Consider the following 14,192-nt stretch of genomic DNA (forward strand, 5'->3'; position numbering starts at 1 on the left):
TTCATTTAAATTATCATTGAACAAAATTTCCCAAAGCTGTGATATAGACTATGTTTAAGACATATGTAATTGTATGGAATAACCATTATCATCATTTATCATTAATATTTATGTATCAAAATAACAACAAATTACAACCTAGGTACATGCCATTTTCAAAAGAGAAAATACATGACCACGTATTTGAGTTCGGGACTGACTTGGATGCTGAGTTGTTAGTCACTTTTGTACCTAGCTTGCTCACAGAAACAAACCGTATGCTGAGTATGCACTCAGTGGTATTTCTATAAACCAATACTTAAATCAATTATTAGCTCATATCCATTTTGACTATAAAACCTTATTTACATAACAATAGTTAATTTCTTAACTCTTCCTCGATAAAGTGTATGATTCTAATCATATTTAATCAGTAACAATTAGTTATTCAGTACAGTAATTTAGTCATTCAGTAACTATCAAATATTTAGTGCAGTAGTTTAGTTATTCAATAATTATCAATTATTCAAAACAGTAATTTAGTTATTCAGTAACTATCAATTATTCAGTACAGTAGCTTACCCCTATTAACATAACTCGGACCTAGACGGATACACGGATCCAACCAACATACTAGTACGGCACTTAGTGCCTCATCGGCTTTGCCGAAGTAAACAGTAACAGTATGGTACTTAGTACCTCATCGGATTAAACCAAAGTAACAATAACAGTACGACACACAAGGTGCGTCATCGACTTGAAGTCGAAGTAATAGTACGAAACTTATAGTGCCTCATCGACTCAAGGTCGAAGTATCCCTAAACACTTCCAATCCTATGGCATGCCAATTATATCCGACTCAGTCCGATACAGTTAATAGGGTATTCAATTCATTTCTTAATTCACAATAGTTAATCATTTCAATATCCATTTTACAATAATCACAAATTCACATACATTCAATTCAATATCAAACACTAATACTTACCTTAATATCTTTCATACACATATAATAATAAAAATAACAATTTAAATGTTAAGTTCGGTTTATAGAAATACAAACCGTAATTCTCGAATTACTCTTCGTCAACCTTCTCCTTTCCTTTTTTTGTCGAGGTCTCCGGTATTACATTAGCTACAGAAATTAAAATAATTATACCATTAATTACAGCACTCATTATAACAAATAATTGAATTTCTATTCAATTTATACCTTATTTTCAATTTGGTCCTAACTAACTCATTCACTTTACTAACTTAATTCATACTTCATTCTTATTAAAATTCCTATCAAATTCAACTTAACTATCAAGTGTTCATAATAAAACCCTAATTTAAAACTTTTTTCAATTTGATCCCTCAATCACCAAAACTTATAGCCTAGTTTACAATTTAATCATTTAATCAATTCTAACTTAAAATTCATTCAATTAAACCCCTAATTCATTATTTTGTTCAATATGAACTATGTTCAAAATCGTAAAAACTTCGAAAGCCTCAACTTCATTTCAACAAAACTTTGTTCTAAAGCTTCTAAAACATCAAATTTAAATAAAAAGGACTTAATTGACTTACCAATTAAAGCTTAAAGCTTCCAAACCCTAGTTTTTCCATTTTCTTTCTTTTATTCTTTTTCCCTGGTACTTTCGAATAGCCTATTCTGTTTTGGTTTCCTTCTTTGTTTTATTTTTATTTTTATTTTATTCTTTATTTGTTTAATAATAATACAATATCTTAATAAATATCTATTTAATAATCAATATATTTATTACAAGTGTAATATTACTTATATTTACACATGTACTATATCATCATCATCATACATACATTTGTCATGTTTTAATTTATTTATCACATAAAAATCTTGTAATATAATTATTTAATTAATAAATATCTTTAACTTAATAATAAATAATAAATATTTATTTACTTCAATAATAAGTAATTTAAATCCATGAATTACAATTGTATGCTTATTTTTATTACAAATGTATATTTTATTACCATACATTTGGTTTTAGTTTATATATATTTCATTAATTTAATAAGATAATATCAATTAAATAATAATTTATACTATTATATTCTAATATTAATTAATAATAACTTAAATCATTAAAAATCTTTAGATTTTTCTCATTGTTTTGCCGCCTCAACTATTACTTAATGGCATATTTTCCATTTTGGTCCTTTATATTTTCTTTTAATCTATAATTCAACTTTTACCCCTCATTTAATCTAGTCATTCTTCCTATTTTCTCTTAATTAAGCTAAATTCACGTAATTAAAACTTAATTAAACACATTACTAGACTCACAAATATTCCTAATAATTATTTTTGAACTCGATTTACTAAAATGGAGGCCCGATAATGTACTTTTTCGATGCTCGTGAGCTTTGGGTCATTACAATTATCATCCATTATCAAAAGTGACCAAAAGTACTTTCTAAAGTAAGCATTATAATTTATTATGCATACATGACACCAAAACACAAACACATTTATCTACTATTTACATATTCATCGAAACACCATTACAAAACATCTTGTACATTTCAACCACAAATTCATCTACATAAGTTAATACATGTCACTACCCTCGGAGACACAAAAATTACCAGCATTGATGGATAGTGTGAGCCGTTTGATTGATCCGTCCAAAATGTCAACAACAAAGATCTACAAAACAATCCATAAGAACTCATAAGCTTTTCGAGTTTAGTAAGAACACAGTATAACATTTAATCTATAAAAAATTAAGTACGATTCATATACTATTTGTTTCAAAGTTTCCAGAGTGTAAACAGGGGCATGAAAGTGCATTCAGGAGTACCAAAGTACAAATAAGGGCACGTATGTGCAATTCACAATATTATGCTAAAAACATAATACTTAAAGCATCATAGTATAAGCACACAAGTAAAAATTCGTTTACATATTGAAATGCTACGAACTTACCTTGACAACTAGGGCATAGAAATATGATCGAGCTAATCTGTAACTTTCGCCTTTCCTCTGTTTAAATCCAGTTGAGGTTTATCTTGATCTAAATAAATAATTATATTCAATTAAGTATTTCAATTCAATCCATAATTCACATTTATACATAATTACCATTTTACCCTTAATGTTTTAACTTTTCACAATTTAGTCCTTAAGCTCATAAATTGAAATTTAAGCATTCTAATCCCCCATTCAAGCTAACTGAAACTATTAGGGACATATATCAACTCATACAAACCATCATTTCATAAATTTAACATGAACTTTTACTAGTTTTACAAATTAATCCCTATATGTAAATTTCATAAAAAATTATTTTACAAAACTTGTTTATTTAATAACAAAGATCCATAATCTACCATTAAACATCAAGAACCATTAAAAAAATCCATGGAATAACCCTAAATATTTAACATTTTTACAAATTAACCCCGGAGCTAGCTAGATTAAATTAAACCGACTTCAAAAATATAAAAATCATTAAAAACAGGATGAAAAACACTTACCATGCACCAATTAAACCTAACCGAAACGAGCTATCAACCATGGAATCTTTCTTCTCCAATATTTGATCAAACATGAAGCAAATAGAAGATGCTACCATTTGTTTTCTTTTGTTTTAACTTAATTTACCTAATTACCATTTTAACCTTTAAAAACTTTACTAATTTCAATAAAACCTTGCCATGAATGTCCAATAACTATTCAAATGGTATAATTACCATCTAAGTCCATTCACTTTAAAGTTTCATTGTAACACCCCAAACTCGGCCCAGAAGTTAGGCCTGAATCTGACGTGTCACATTGAAGTGTTTTTCAAAAACCCTGTTTCCATTAAAAACCATTCTTATTTAAAAAGAATCTTGAGTAAAATCCCAGTTATGTTAGTTTATTTTTAAAAACGTGGTACATTGAAAAATTATTAATTTTATTCCCAAAATTCCTTTTTTTAGTTGCGGAAGCTAAATTTAAAAGTAATCGATTTACGAAAACGTGATGTTTAAAAGTTAAGTTGCGAAAACGTAGTGCTTTGAAAACAGTTATCGTTTTGGAAAACTGTGATATGCTTCTAACAAATATCAAACATAGTAAATAAAATCCCAAAGTTTAAAATAAAAACCAGAGAGGCCTTATTACAAACCAAACTAAAATTAAAGTGCTGCGAAGTAAATAAACGTAGTAGATAACAAAAGCAGTTGTGTGGCCATCTCCGAGTCCCTCACAGCACCAATCCTCCTAATGCTGGGGATTACCCGCATAGTTGAAAATGGGGTGAGTTTACAAAAACTCAGTGTGTAATCCCCTAGTATCCAAACAGTCAGTCAAAAATAGAATTTAGAACCAATTTGGGCTTGAGCTCTATTCAGTAACAAAGCAGTTCGATTCAAAATATATGTGGGCCCAAGCCCGGTTCATTAACATTTGGGTCTCAACCCATCACAGTCTCAATTAGGCCTAGCCCATCTCAGAATCAATATCAGTTGGGCCTAGACCATATCAGAACCAGTATCAGTTGGGCCTAGCCCATTTCAATATCAAACCCATATGAATAATGCATGATAACCCATCCAACCCTGCACTTGCCTCCGTCCACCCTGCATTACCTGTGGGGAATAAATCACCCACGCCATCCATACACTTACAGTGTTAGCACCGGTTGCAGCACTAACTAGAGTCGCAGCAAAGCTGCTAATATCAGAATATGTGGCACAACCACCAATACGGTTTCTTCCTCTATAACAATATCCCAATCCCAAGTAGTATGTCATGTATGCAGAATGTCATGTACAAAATCAGTCATACAAATCACGAACAAATCAATCATTTACCCCCCGAGGGCAAAATAGTCATTTTACCCTTTAGGGGTATTTTGGTCATTTTACAAATTTTGGGGTCCCAGTACAGATTATGACCTCATAGATGGTCTTCCATCGCCTCGAGTGACTCAAGTAACCTAGATGGTCAAAACAGTAAAAATGGGCCCAAGGCCCATTACTCGGCCAAAGTGGGCCTTCATGCTCGTGTGGCCCATTTAGCCCAATTTTAGTCACGGCTATGCGAACACCATAGCCCAGTTCATTATTTATCACTTACCATAGATTATATTTGTGTAGGTCCACGAGCCCATTAGGCCCACACGGTCTATTTCGGCCCATCGAGGCCCAGAACAGCCCATGTGCACGAGAACGCTCGTGGTGGCCTCTACAGTCTATCGCCCCTGACTTGTGGGCACAGTTTACCACACCAACGATCGCACGCTCGTGAGGCCTCAAATGCCGAAGTTTCAACTTTTCTGCTTTTGCCGATTAACGATTGAGGCAGTGTGATTACACACCTTAAACGAAGTTGCGCAAATAGCCCTCGAGTCCAAAGCCTACACTTCACCAAAAATACTCCATTAGTCAAAGCAATAGGATTAACATCCCCTTTCTACTCTTATCAAAATTACTACACCAATACTTGCCTTACTTGCAAGAGTGAGACTAACCCTGAATGAACTATTGACAAAGGCTGAATACCACACCTTGACTGAACTGCACACAACCGAACTCCATTAACCTATATCTATATCGATCACATATAGATTGTACCAATATAATCACTTACCAAGAACGTGAAACCGGTTGTGGAAATAAAGTAGTTATCCCTATTCCCGAAGTGAGAATCCAAAAGATAAAGGCAAGGTTCAGTATCCACACGCTCCTAGCCCCATAAATGGAAATAAGAAGGTATAAGAGAGATCACTACACCACGAAAACAAAAGAACAGAGAGGGAGACAAGCACCTACCGATTGCCCAATAAGCAGTTGCAAAAGCCGGAAGTAGAGGTAGGGAAAAAGAGTTATGCCGCCAATGTTATAGTACCAAAGGGTGAAAAGGTTATAAAAGGAGAGAAGAGAAAAGAAGAAGTATTCGGTAAAGGATCAAAAGAAGGAAATGATGATAAGAGAAGTGGTTAACAGAAGAAAAGAGGTGCAGAAAAAAAAAGAGAGACAAGTTATTCGGTCACCAACAAACTAGAAGAGGGAGGGGAAGATGGAGAAGTCGGCCAAAGATGAAACCAATAGTTAAAACCCAAAAGTGCAAAAAGTGACAGAACTAACTTGTAAAAGCCGAATAAGCAAAATGCCAAAACCCGAAAGAAAACCCCACCCCAACACCATTTGGCCATAAGAAAAAAAATAGCTCTTGAGCACCCTTAGCCGAATTTGTCATACACAAACATCCCCATTCGGCTACAACTCTCCCAATTTCAATTCAATTCAACAACCATGACCAGTTCAAACTTCACCCTTTTACCTAGTCCACAACAACCTCAAGAGAGTTTCAATCCAATTCGACAACTTACTATCCTAATGTAGGAAAATAATTGTGTTTTGCTTGCAAGGGGATTCAAACCCAAGCCCCTCTCAATAGCTCAACACGACACTTGCCTCCTTGCTACAAGCTCTTTTGTGTCACGAAATATCCTCAATTAATTATAAGGTCTATAGGCCAAAGTCCAGGTTCCTTTAAAAGAAACACCAAAATAAATTGCAAGGGCCAAGACTTGTACCCAAGCCCCCTTGCAACCTTAATGACTCCACAACCACTAGACCATATGCTTCTTTGTGTCATTTATTTAACACAATAATTTAAAAGGCCTACCTCCAAGCATTCAGGGTTTTATTCACTTAAAACCAAAATTTTTGCTAAAGCCCAAGTTTGAACCCAAGATTTCTCCAACACTTCTTAGGGCCATTAACCACCAAAGTAGACATTTAATTGTGTCATTCACTTATACAATTAAATACTTATATACAACCTCCTTACGGACCCATACTCAAGGCCCAAAACTTCTAGGCCCAAATTTGAGGCGTTACATTCATAACCATTTGACCCTTTTAAGTAATGGAACCCTACTTTTACACTTTTTATGATTTTGTCCTTTTCATTTAATTAATCAAGCAAACATCAAAATTTCTTAACGAAATTTTAATACGACTTTACTAACATCCCATAGACATTAAAATAAAAAAAAACATCCCATAGACATTAAAATAATAATAAAAAAAATTTACTCATCGAATTCGTGGTCCCAAAACTACTGTTATGATTTCACTAAAAACGGGTTGTTACATAACTGCAAAAATTTCAAAAGTGAATGGGGCAAAATAACCTCGAAGAAGGAAACCCATAGAATATGTATACTTATCTCCCAAAACGCACCATTTTGAAAAATAGGCAACATCCAATGGCAACTCACCACTTATTTGGAAATGATATTGTTCATCATTATCACGATTCCCTAGAAACGTAGTCCTCAAAATACATTTATGATTGAATCTCAAAGGTTTTTGACACAATGTTTCATTGTCAAAGAATACCACCATTTGCTAAAAGGCAGCTAGACGAATAAGGTACAGTAGAACAAGATGTCTCGAGAAAGGCCACATTATAACCCCCCATTTTGACTTGAATGGGGGGAATATTGTGATACCCCTAATCCATATAAGGATAAGTGGCAAGCCAAAAAAACACTTGAGCAGCAAGCCAGCTGACAGCGAACCAGGAAGTCATCCATGAGTCTTACCTTCTAACACAACCATCCGACAAGCGCAAGCTATCCAATACCTAAACCTTTAGCTTCCATTGGGAACGTGATGTCGTTGGTCACCAAACACCACATGGGCTCAACCGCTCTATACCATCAAGTTAGAATGAGCGAAAAGATCTATCCAATCACAAACATCCTTATCCCCTCGAAGGCATCACCCACGTGTTTTGTAATGATGACTAGATGGAAAATCCAACACGTTAACATCGCCTTACATAGGAGTTCCGCTTATAAATACCTCCGGGAACGATGAAGAAATAATCAACTCTCCAAAGATACCAAACCTATACATATGTCAACTTACCCCTAGCTCTCAGCCTTAGTACTCTTCTCGTATCTACTCTTTATAACCTCTAACTCTTCGTCTTGATTGGGTGAACCGACCTTCGTGACAACTGCCACCCTCTCCTCCATATCTCTTCCTTGTTGTCATTATATCAACAAGGTTCGAACTTGAATTATTTATTTAAGAGTGCAATATAACTTAGGACTGTACCTAGGGGGTGATATCAATTTGATTCGATCAGATTTTTTAGATTTTTTTAACCGCCAATCATAATTCGATTTGGCTCAGTTCAATTCTCGATTTTTCTAAATGAATTTTTGGTTTTGAATTTTTGGTTTTGAATTTTTAGACTTATTTGACAAAATAAAATTTTTTATGGCTTTTGAATTTTATTTGATAAAATTTTAAGTTTTTTTTCATAAATATTTCTAAAAGAATACTTGATTAAAAAATTATTTTTTTACTATTTTAAATATAAAATATTTATTTTTATATTATAAAAAATAAAATTAATTATAGATTAAATAAAAGTAGAGTAATCACAATTTTAAAACTTTTATTAGATTCTATAAACCCTCCAACCAACTCGGTTGGGTTCATTTTCAATTATTGTTTGTGAGACCGGTAAAATTAAATAATACAGTAGGATTTGAGGAAATGAAAAGAATGAAAAAGGGCGGCCACGGCTATGGGTAAGAAATATTTGGCGGGTTAAAGTTCGAATTTAAGATTTTGGGTTCAGCGCCTTCTTCTATAACAATCTTCATCCATTCCTATTTCTAATTTCTTCCGTCGCTTATTCTCTCTGTTTTCTCTCAAGAAGAAGGAAGGACAATTCATTTCCAAAAATGGGGGATCCAAGTCACCTCGAGAAAATGGGCAGGGAGCTGAAATGCCCCATTTGGTATTATTCTCTTCACCTCTTTCCTCTTTCTTTTAATTTGCTTTTCTTAATTTTAACTACTTTATTAAAGAAATTAAATTATGCTGCAGCTTGAGTCTTTTGAACTCTGCCGTTTCGCTCACTTGCAACCATGTATTCTGCAAGTATGTTATATAGTCCTTTAATTCCTTCCACAGTTTCTTTTTATTTATTTTTGGGTCTAATTTTCATCCATTACATTGCAATCCCTGATACCCAAAACTCTCTGTCACTTTGCAGTGTCTGTATTTTGAAATCAATGAAATCGGGTTCCGATTGTCCCGTCTGTAAAGTACCCTGCCGGCGTCGAGGTATGCTTCATTCTTGAGTTTCTGTCCTTTTAAATTGTTAACCTGTTCGTTGTTAGTGAGTTTAATCCTTCCATCTGTCTAAACCACAATTGGGGCCAGCAACATTACTTTGTTTGGTTGTTCATTTTTGTGTTCTTTGCTACTGTATCAGACAATGTTGTTTCAATTGGTATTACATTTTAGTCGTTGGCTTATATTCAACCATTGCTTTAATTTGTTGAAATAAGTGGCAGATGACAATAACTAACAATCAAGCTTCAGTTGCTTGGCTGCTACACTTTTCAACTTCTTTATTTAATGTTTTTGCTGTAGAGGTTCGTCCAGCCCCTCACATGGATAACTTGGTTAGCATCTACAAAAGCATGGAAGTTGCTTCAGGTTTCAATATATTTGTCACTCAGGACGTGCCTCTGGACACTTCAGCAGGTAATATATCCGGATATTCATTTTCATTTTCCACAAGATATCATAAGATTTATGAACAAAAAAAGGACGTATAATAAGATTTACCCTTTTTTTTTCTTCGTAAAGGCATAATTGTAGACAGGGATATTCTATTTAACCTTATATGTAGTTTGAGTGCTGCCAGTCATCCTCCTTTTTTATGTTCATTACAGATTCCCGAAAGCGAGTTAAAAATGATCTCAATTGTTGTGAAAGAGTGGATAATCGGGGAGCAAACAAAGGAAGAGGATCAAGGGAGGCTAAATCAACGGAAACTTCTGATCCCATTTCTGTGAAGCCTTCTTTTCCAACTAACAAAAGGGTTCAGGTGCCACAATATCCCCTTTCAGAAACACCCATGCTGCCTGAAAAGAATCGAGGTGAATTGATTGAAATCATCAAGGATGAATCTAAAATGAGTTCAGATATTCTGAAGGAGAACAATCTAGGAGAAAAGGGGGAACAAATACTTTCGCCCTTTTTCTGGTTGAGGGAGGAGGATGTAGAAAGGCCAAGTCAGCTTAGTGATGGGGATCAATGTGTGTACGTATCACCACCTGGACTTCCTTCTTTCAGTGATATGAAGGATTCTGATGATGAAGGCTTTTCTAAGGTAAGTGTTCACTTGCTTATGGCATTGCCAGCTAAGTGCATTTCCTAAAATTTGCTAGCCAGTGTCCAAACAATTTTTATTAAACAATAGCATGTGAATCTTCCTTTTATTTATATACTAGTTTTTTGTTTAAGCTACAATTACATTTTACTTAGCTGCCTCTTGCTGCTCTCATGCCTTTTAATCGCAACTGAACTCTGCAAACAGACATGATTTTGTAATGGTCTGAAATTTTTTACTTATTTCTTTCACAAAATCATGTAGGAGGAGGTGCATGGAAACCGCGACCATCTGAATCTTTTTGATAATGAAATGTTTGAATGGACACAGGGAGCTTGTTCTCCAGAACTTCTTTCAAGTCCTGTTAAAATGCAGGTAAAAACAATCTCCTTTAAAGCCCCCACCTAAAGCTCTTTTGCACTTTTTACTTTTCCAGGGAAATATTTCATTAGGTTTGGTCATTCTCATTTACTGTTATTTCAAACAAATGCAGGTTGCAGACACCTATGAACCTGCATCACAGGGTGCAAATACAGCTGAGCCCTCTAATAATGGCACATGCATGATAACAGGACATGATGCTTCGGAGGAGATGCTGCCTAATATAGAATCTTTCAGAATCCAATGTGTTAGTAGTAATAAGATCAGGAGTTGTAAATCCAAGGAGTTGGGTAAGAAACAGAGAAAGACTGCCCAAAAGAATATAGCTGACAGAACTAGCAGTCATATTTCTGGAGATCATGTCAATTTGGGAAAAGGGTCTGAAGATTTTAATAAAAAACAAAAAGACGACTGTAGTAGTTCTTCATATTTGGCTAAGACTAGGAAAAATTGTAAGGTGGCTGGTTTGGATCACCATGTAACTGAACCCATGGCATCACATTTTTCTGCCAAAACTCCTAAACAGGAAGACACACCATTGGCTGCCATAGTGGGTATGGGGAAATGTGGTGATGAAAATGAGAATTTGAGGATGGTAAAACATTGCAGGAAGATCACTGCCCAGTGCGAAAAGAAATCTTGTTCAAAGTTGAAGAAACAAAAGCTAAGTTTGGCTAAGGTTGATACCCCTAAAGAAGTTTCAACCATTTGTGAGCAGAAAAATGAATATATGATTCAACAGAAGTCTTCACTTCCCGTTCCCTTAGCTCATGACAATGCTGCTGAGCAGTTCAGAAAAGGATTGAGTAAACATACTAGAGAAGTAAAGTTGGTTCCGACTTTGAAAAGTGAAAAAAACTCGGGTTGTAAGAAAAAGATTAAAGTTTCTTTAAGTGATGACATGAAAAGTGGGTTGGCTGAAGACCAACAGCAGCGGGGAGGAAATGCTAATATTTCTCTAGAGAGACTAAGTGAAAAGGTTCATGGGAGAACCACTGTTGGAATTTCAGAGAGCTCAACAGCAAAGAAGTTGCCTCCAGCTAATGGAGTGGCACTGCATAAATGTGAGACCATTACAATTAAAATACAATGTGCTTTCTGTCTTTCTATGGAAGAAACTGAGGTTAGAGCTTTAGCATTTCATACCAACTATTATATGACTAAAACAACCAATCTTTTCTATAAATTGCCCAAGCTTATTTTCTAAATAAAATTGCAGGCTTCTGGAGAGATGGTTCATTACTATGAAGGCAGTTCTGTTCCTCTAGATTACAATGGTGGCTCTAAGGTCATACATTCACACAAGAACTGCACTGAATGGTAAAAGAATTCATACTCTATAAATTGTCTTTTGATTTAGACTTTGATTTTATAATCTTGGCATTGTTAATATATTATAGTGAAATTTTTTTGCAGGGCCCCTAATGTTTATTTTGAAAATGACAAGGCAATCAACCTTGAGGCTGAACTCTCCAGAAGTCGAAAAATAAAATGCTCCTGTTGTGGACTCAAAGGTGCAGCATTGGGCTGTTATGAAAAAAGTTGTCGAAAGAGTTTCCATGTTCCCTGTGCAAAACTAGTCTCACAATGCCGGTGGGATACTGTAAGTATTGTACAGATCAAGCACCTTTCTGTTCTTGATGTGATTTTTTTGAGAAGTTAACACACTGTTTCTTTTTAACATGTATTTATTTTGGATCTCATCTATAGGATAACTTTGTAATTTTATGCCCTCTCCATGCCTCCTCTAAGTTGCCTAACGAAAAGTCAGAGTCCCAAGGAATCCGAAAAAGATGCAATTTAAGAGGGTATTCAGAACATTCATTCAGTTTATTTTAGTTTCCAGATGTACTTACCCAGTTCATGCTCATAAAAATTTCATTATATTCTTGCTTCTTTTCCAGACAGTTGCCGATACGCCACAATGAAATTCCTATAAATGATGAAGTTAGTGTGCAGAAGAAATGGAATCCTTGTGAATCACGCAACAAATTGGTTCTCTGTTGCTCAGGTCTCACAGTTGAGGAAAAGGTAAGTGAAACTGACTGTTATGCTTGTGCTTTTTTTTTTTACAGAAAGAAAATCCTTAACATTTATCCAACTTTGAACTACAGGAAATCATGTCTGAATTTGAGAAATTAGCTGGTGTGACAGTGTTGAAGAGATGGGATTCAAATATTACCCATATCATTGCATCCACCGATGAAAATGGAGCATGCAAAAGAACCCTTAAAATTTTAATGGGTATCTTGGAGGGGAAGTGGATACTGAATATAAAGTGTTAGTACTTTTTTCATGGAAAAAATTCTTGAATTTTAGTGTTTTAAGATTTTTATGAGCCTAGTTTAACTGCTTAAATGCATGTGCCGATTATAGCTGCATCTTGTATTCTGAACTTCTGTAAAACATGTGCTTTAGCTTGCATAAATGCATGTGCCAATTATAATTGCATCTAGTAATCTGAATTTCTGTTTGTGTAGGGGTCAAAGCTTGCATCAAAGCCATGAAACTTGTTGATGAGTTGCAATATGAAATAACTATTGATGTTCATGGAATCAGGGATGGTCCCCGACTTGGAAGGCTGAGACTCCAGAATAAGGTCTTTTCCTTTTGGTCTTGGTCTTCAAAATTTTATATTTTCGAAACCTTAGAATGTAGCTGTTACGATGCTCTTGATCTGTCCTAAACTATTATTTCAGTTCATTATTTTGACTCTATTTCTAAAATATAAGATTAGATCAGGCTTCTCGGAAAACTCTTGAAAATGATGCTTGCATGTGTATTTAATATGATCATACTGGTTTATCTGATTTTGTTCTGATCGTTTTCGTTTTCACTGACAACAATGATCTTTGCAGCAACCAAAGCTTTTTGATGGGTGTAAGTTCTATATAATGGGGGATTTTGAACCTTCCTATAAGGGAGATCTACAGGATGTTTTAATCGCAGCAGGAGGTACCATTCTGCATAGAAAACCCATATCAGGTGATCCGGGAGCCCCATTATTGGGTTCCTCTGCATTTCCAATCTTCATAATTTATAGCGTCGAGTTGCCTGTCAAGTGTGACCCCAGCAAGAAGCACATGATTTTAAGCCGCAGGCAATTAAATGCGGAAGCTCTGGCAAGTTCAACAGGAGCCAAAGCAGTAAGCAATTCTTGGGTTTTGAGCTCCATATCTGCATGCAAATTGAGTCTTGGCGAATAATGATACAGATTATAGAACGTCCCTTTCCTTGTATGTCTAAGCAGTTCTATAATTTGTATCTTATGTTTAAATATGGCTTATTCCAGCAATAGGTTTTATATTTTATCGATAGCTTTGGCTGCAAGTATGATCACTTGTACCTGTTGGGCTATTTTACGGACAGTTTACTCTTATATTGTGTAAGGCGCAGCAGGCAACTAAAGAAGCGGAATTGTTTTCTGCGCATCCAGTACGTGAACTTGATTTTTTTTTTTCACTTTTGTGTCTAAGTTTTTTTTTTTTAATTTGGTATTTAAATGACTTTTTAATTTGGGTTAATTTTTTTTCAATTTGATTTTAAATTTGACATTTTTTCTTAATTTGAATTCCCAATGTTATATAAATTATATTAAAACAATATTGTTAGTTTTAATGTATGATTGATATGTAATAGATATGAAATTTAATGA

The 14,192-nt window shown here is 34.6% G+C and overlaps 1 protein-coding gene across 1 annotated transcript; it reads left to right on the forward strand.

The window, feature by feature from the left end:
• The first annotated feature begins 8,476 nt into the window (after positions 1-8,476).
• Positions 8,477-14,192, forward strand: LOC107942613 (protein BREAST CANCER SUSCEPTIBILITY 1 homolog). The gene is made up of 15 exons (XM_016876309.2): positions 8,477-8,558; positions 8,690-8,770; positions 8,860-8,913; positions 9,029-9,099; positions 9,412-9,525; positions 9,717-10,156; positions 10,421-10,531; positions 10,650-11,660; positions 11,757-11,857; positions 11,954-12,140; positions 12,248-12,345; positions 12,442-12,568; positions 12,652-12,817; positions 13,018-13,136; positions 13,396-14,192. Exons 1-15 carry the CDS (start codon positions 8,524-8,526, stop codon positions 13,741-13,743), a joined length of 3,063 nt encoding a protein of 1,020 aa, XP_016731798.2. The 5' UTR covers positions 8,477-8,523; the 3' UTR covers positions 13,744-14,192.

This window comes from Gossypium hirsutum, chromosome A01 (genome assembly GCF_007990345.1).
Source record: "Gossypium hirsutum isolate 1008001.06 chromosome A01, Gossypium_hirsutum_v2.1, whole genome shotgun sequence".
Lineage (NCBI taxonomy): Eukaryota > Viridiplantae > Streptophyta > Magnoliopsida > Malvales > Malvaceae > Gossypium > Gossypium hirsutum.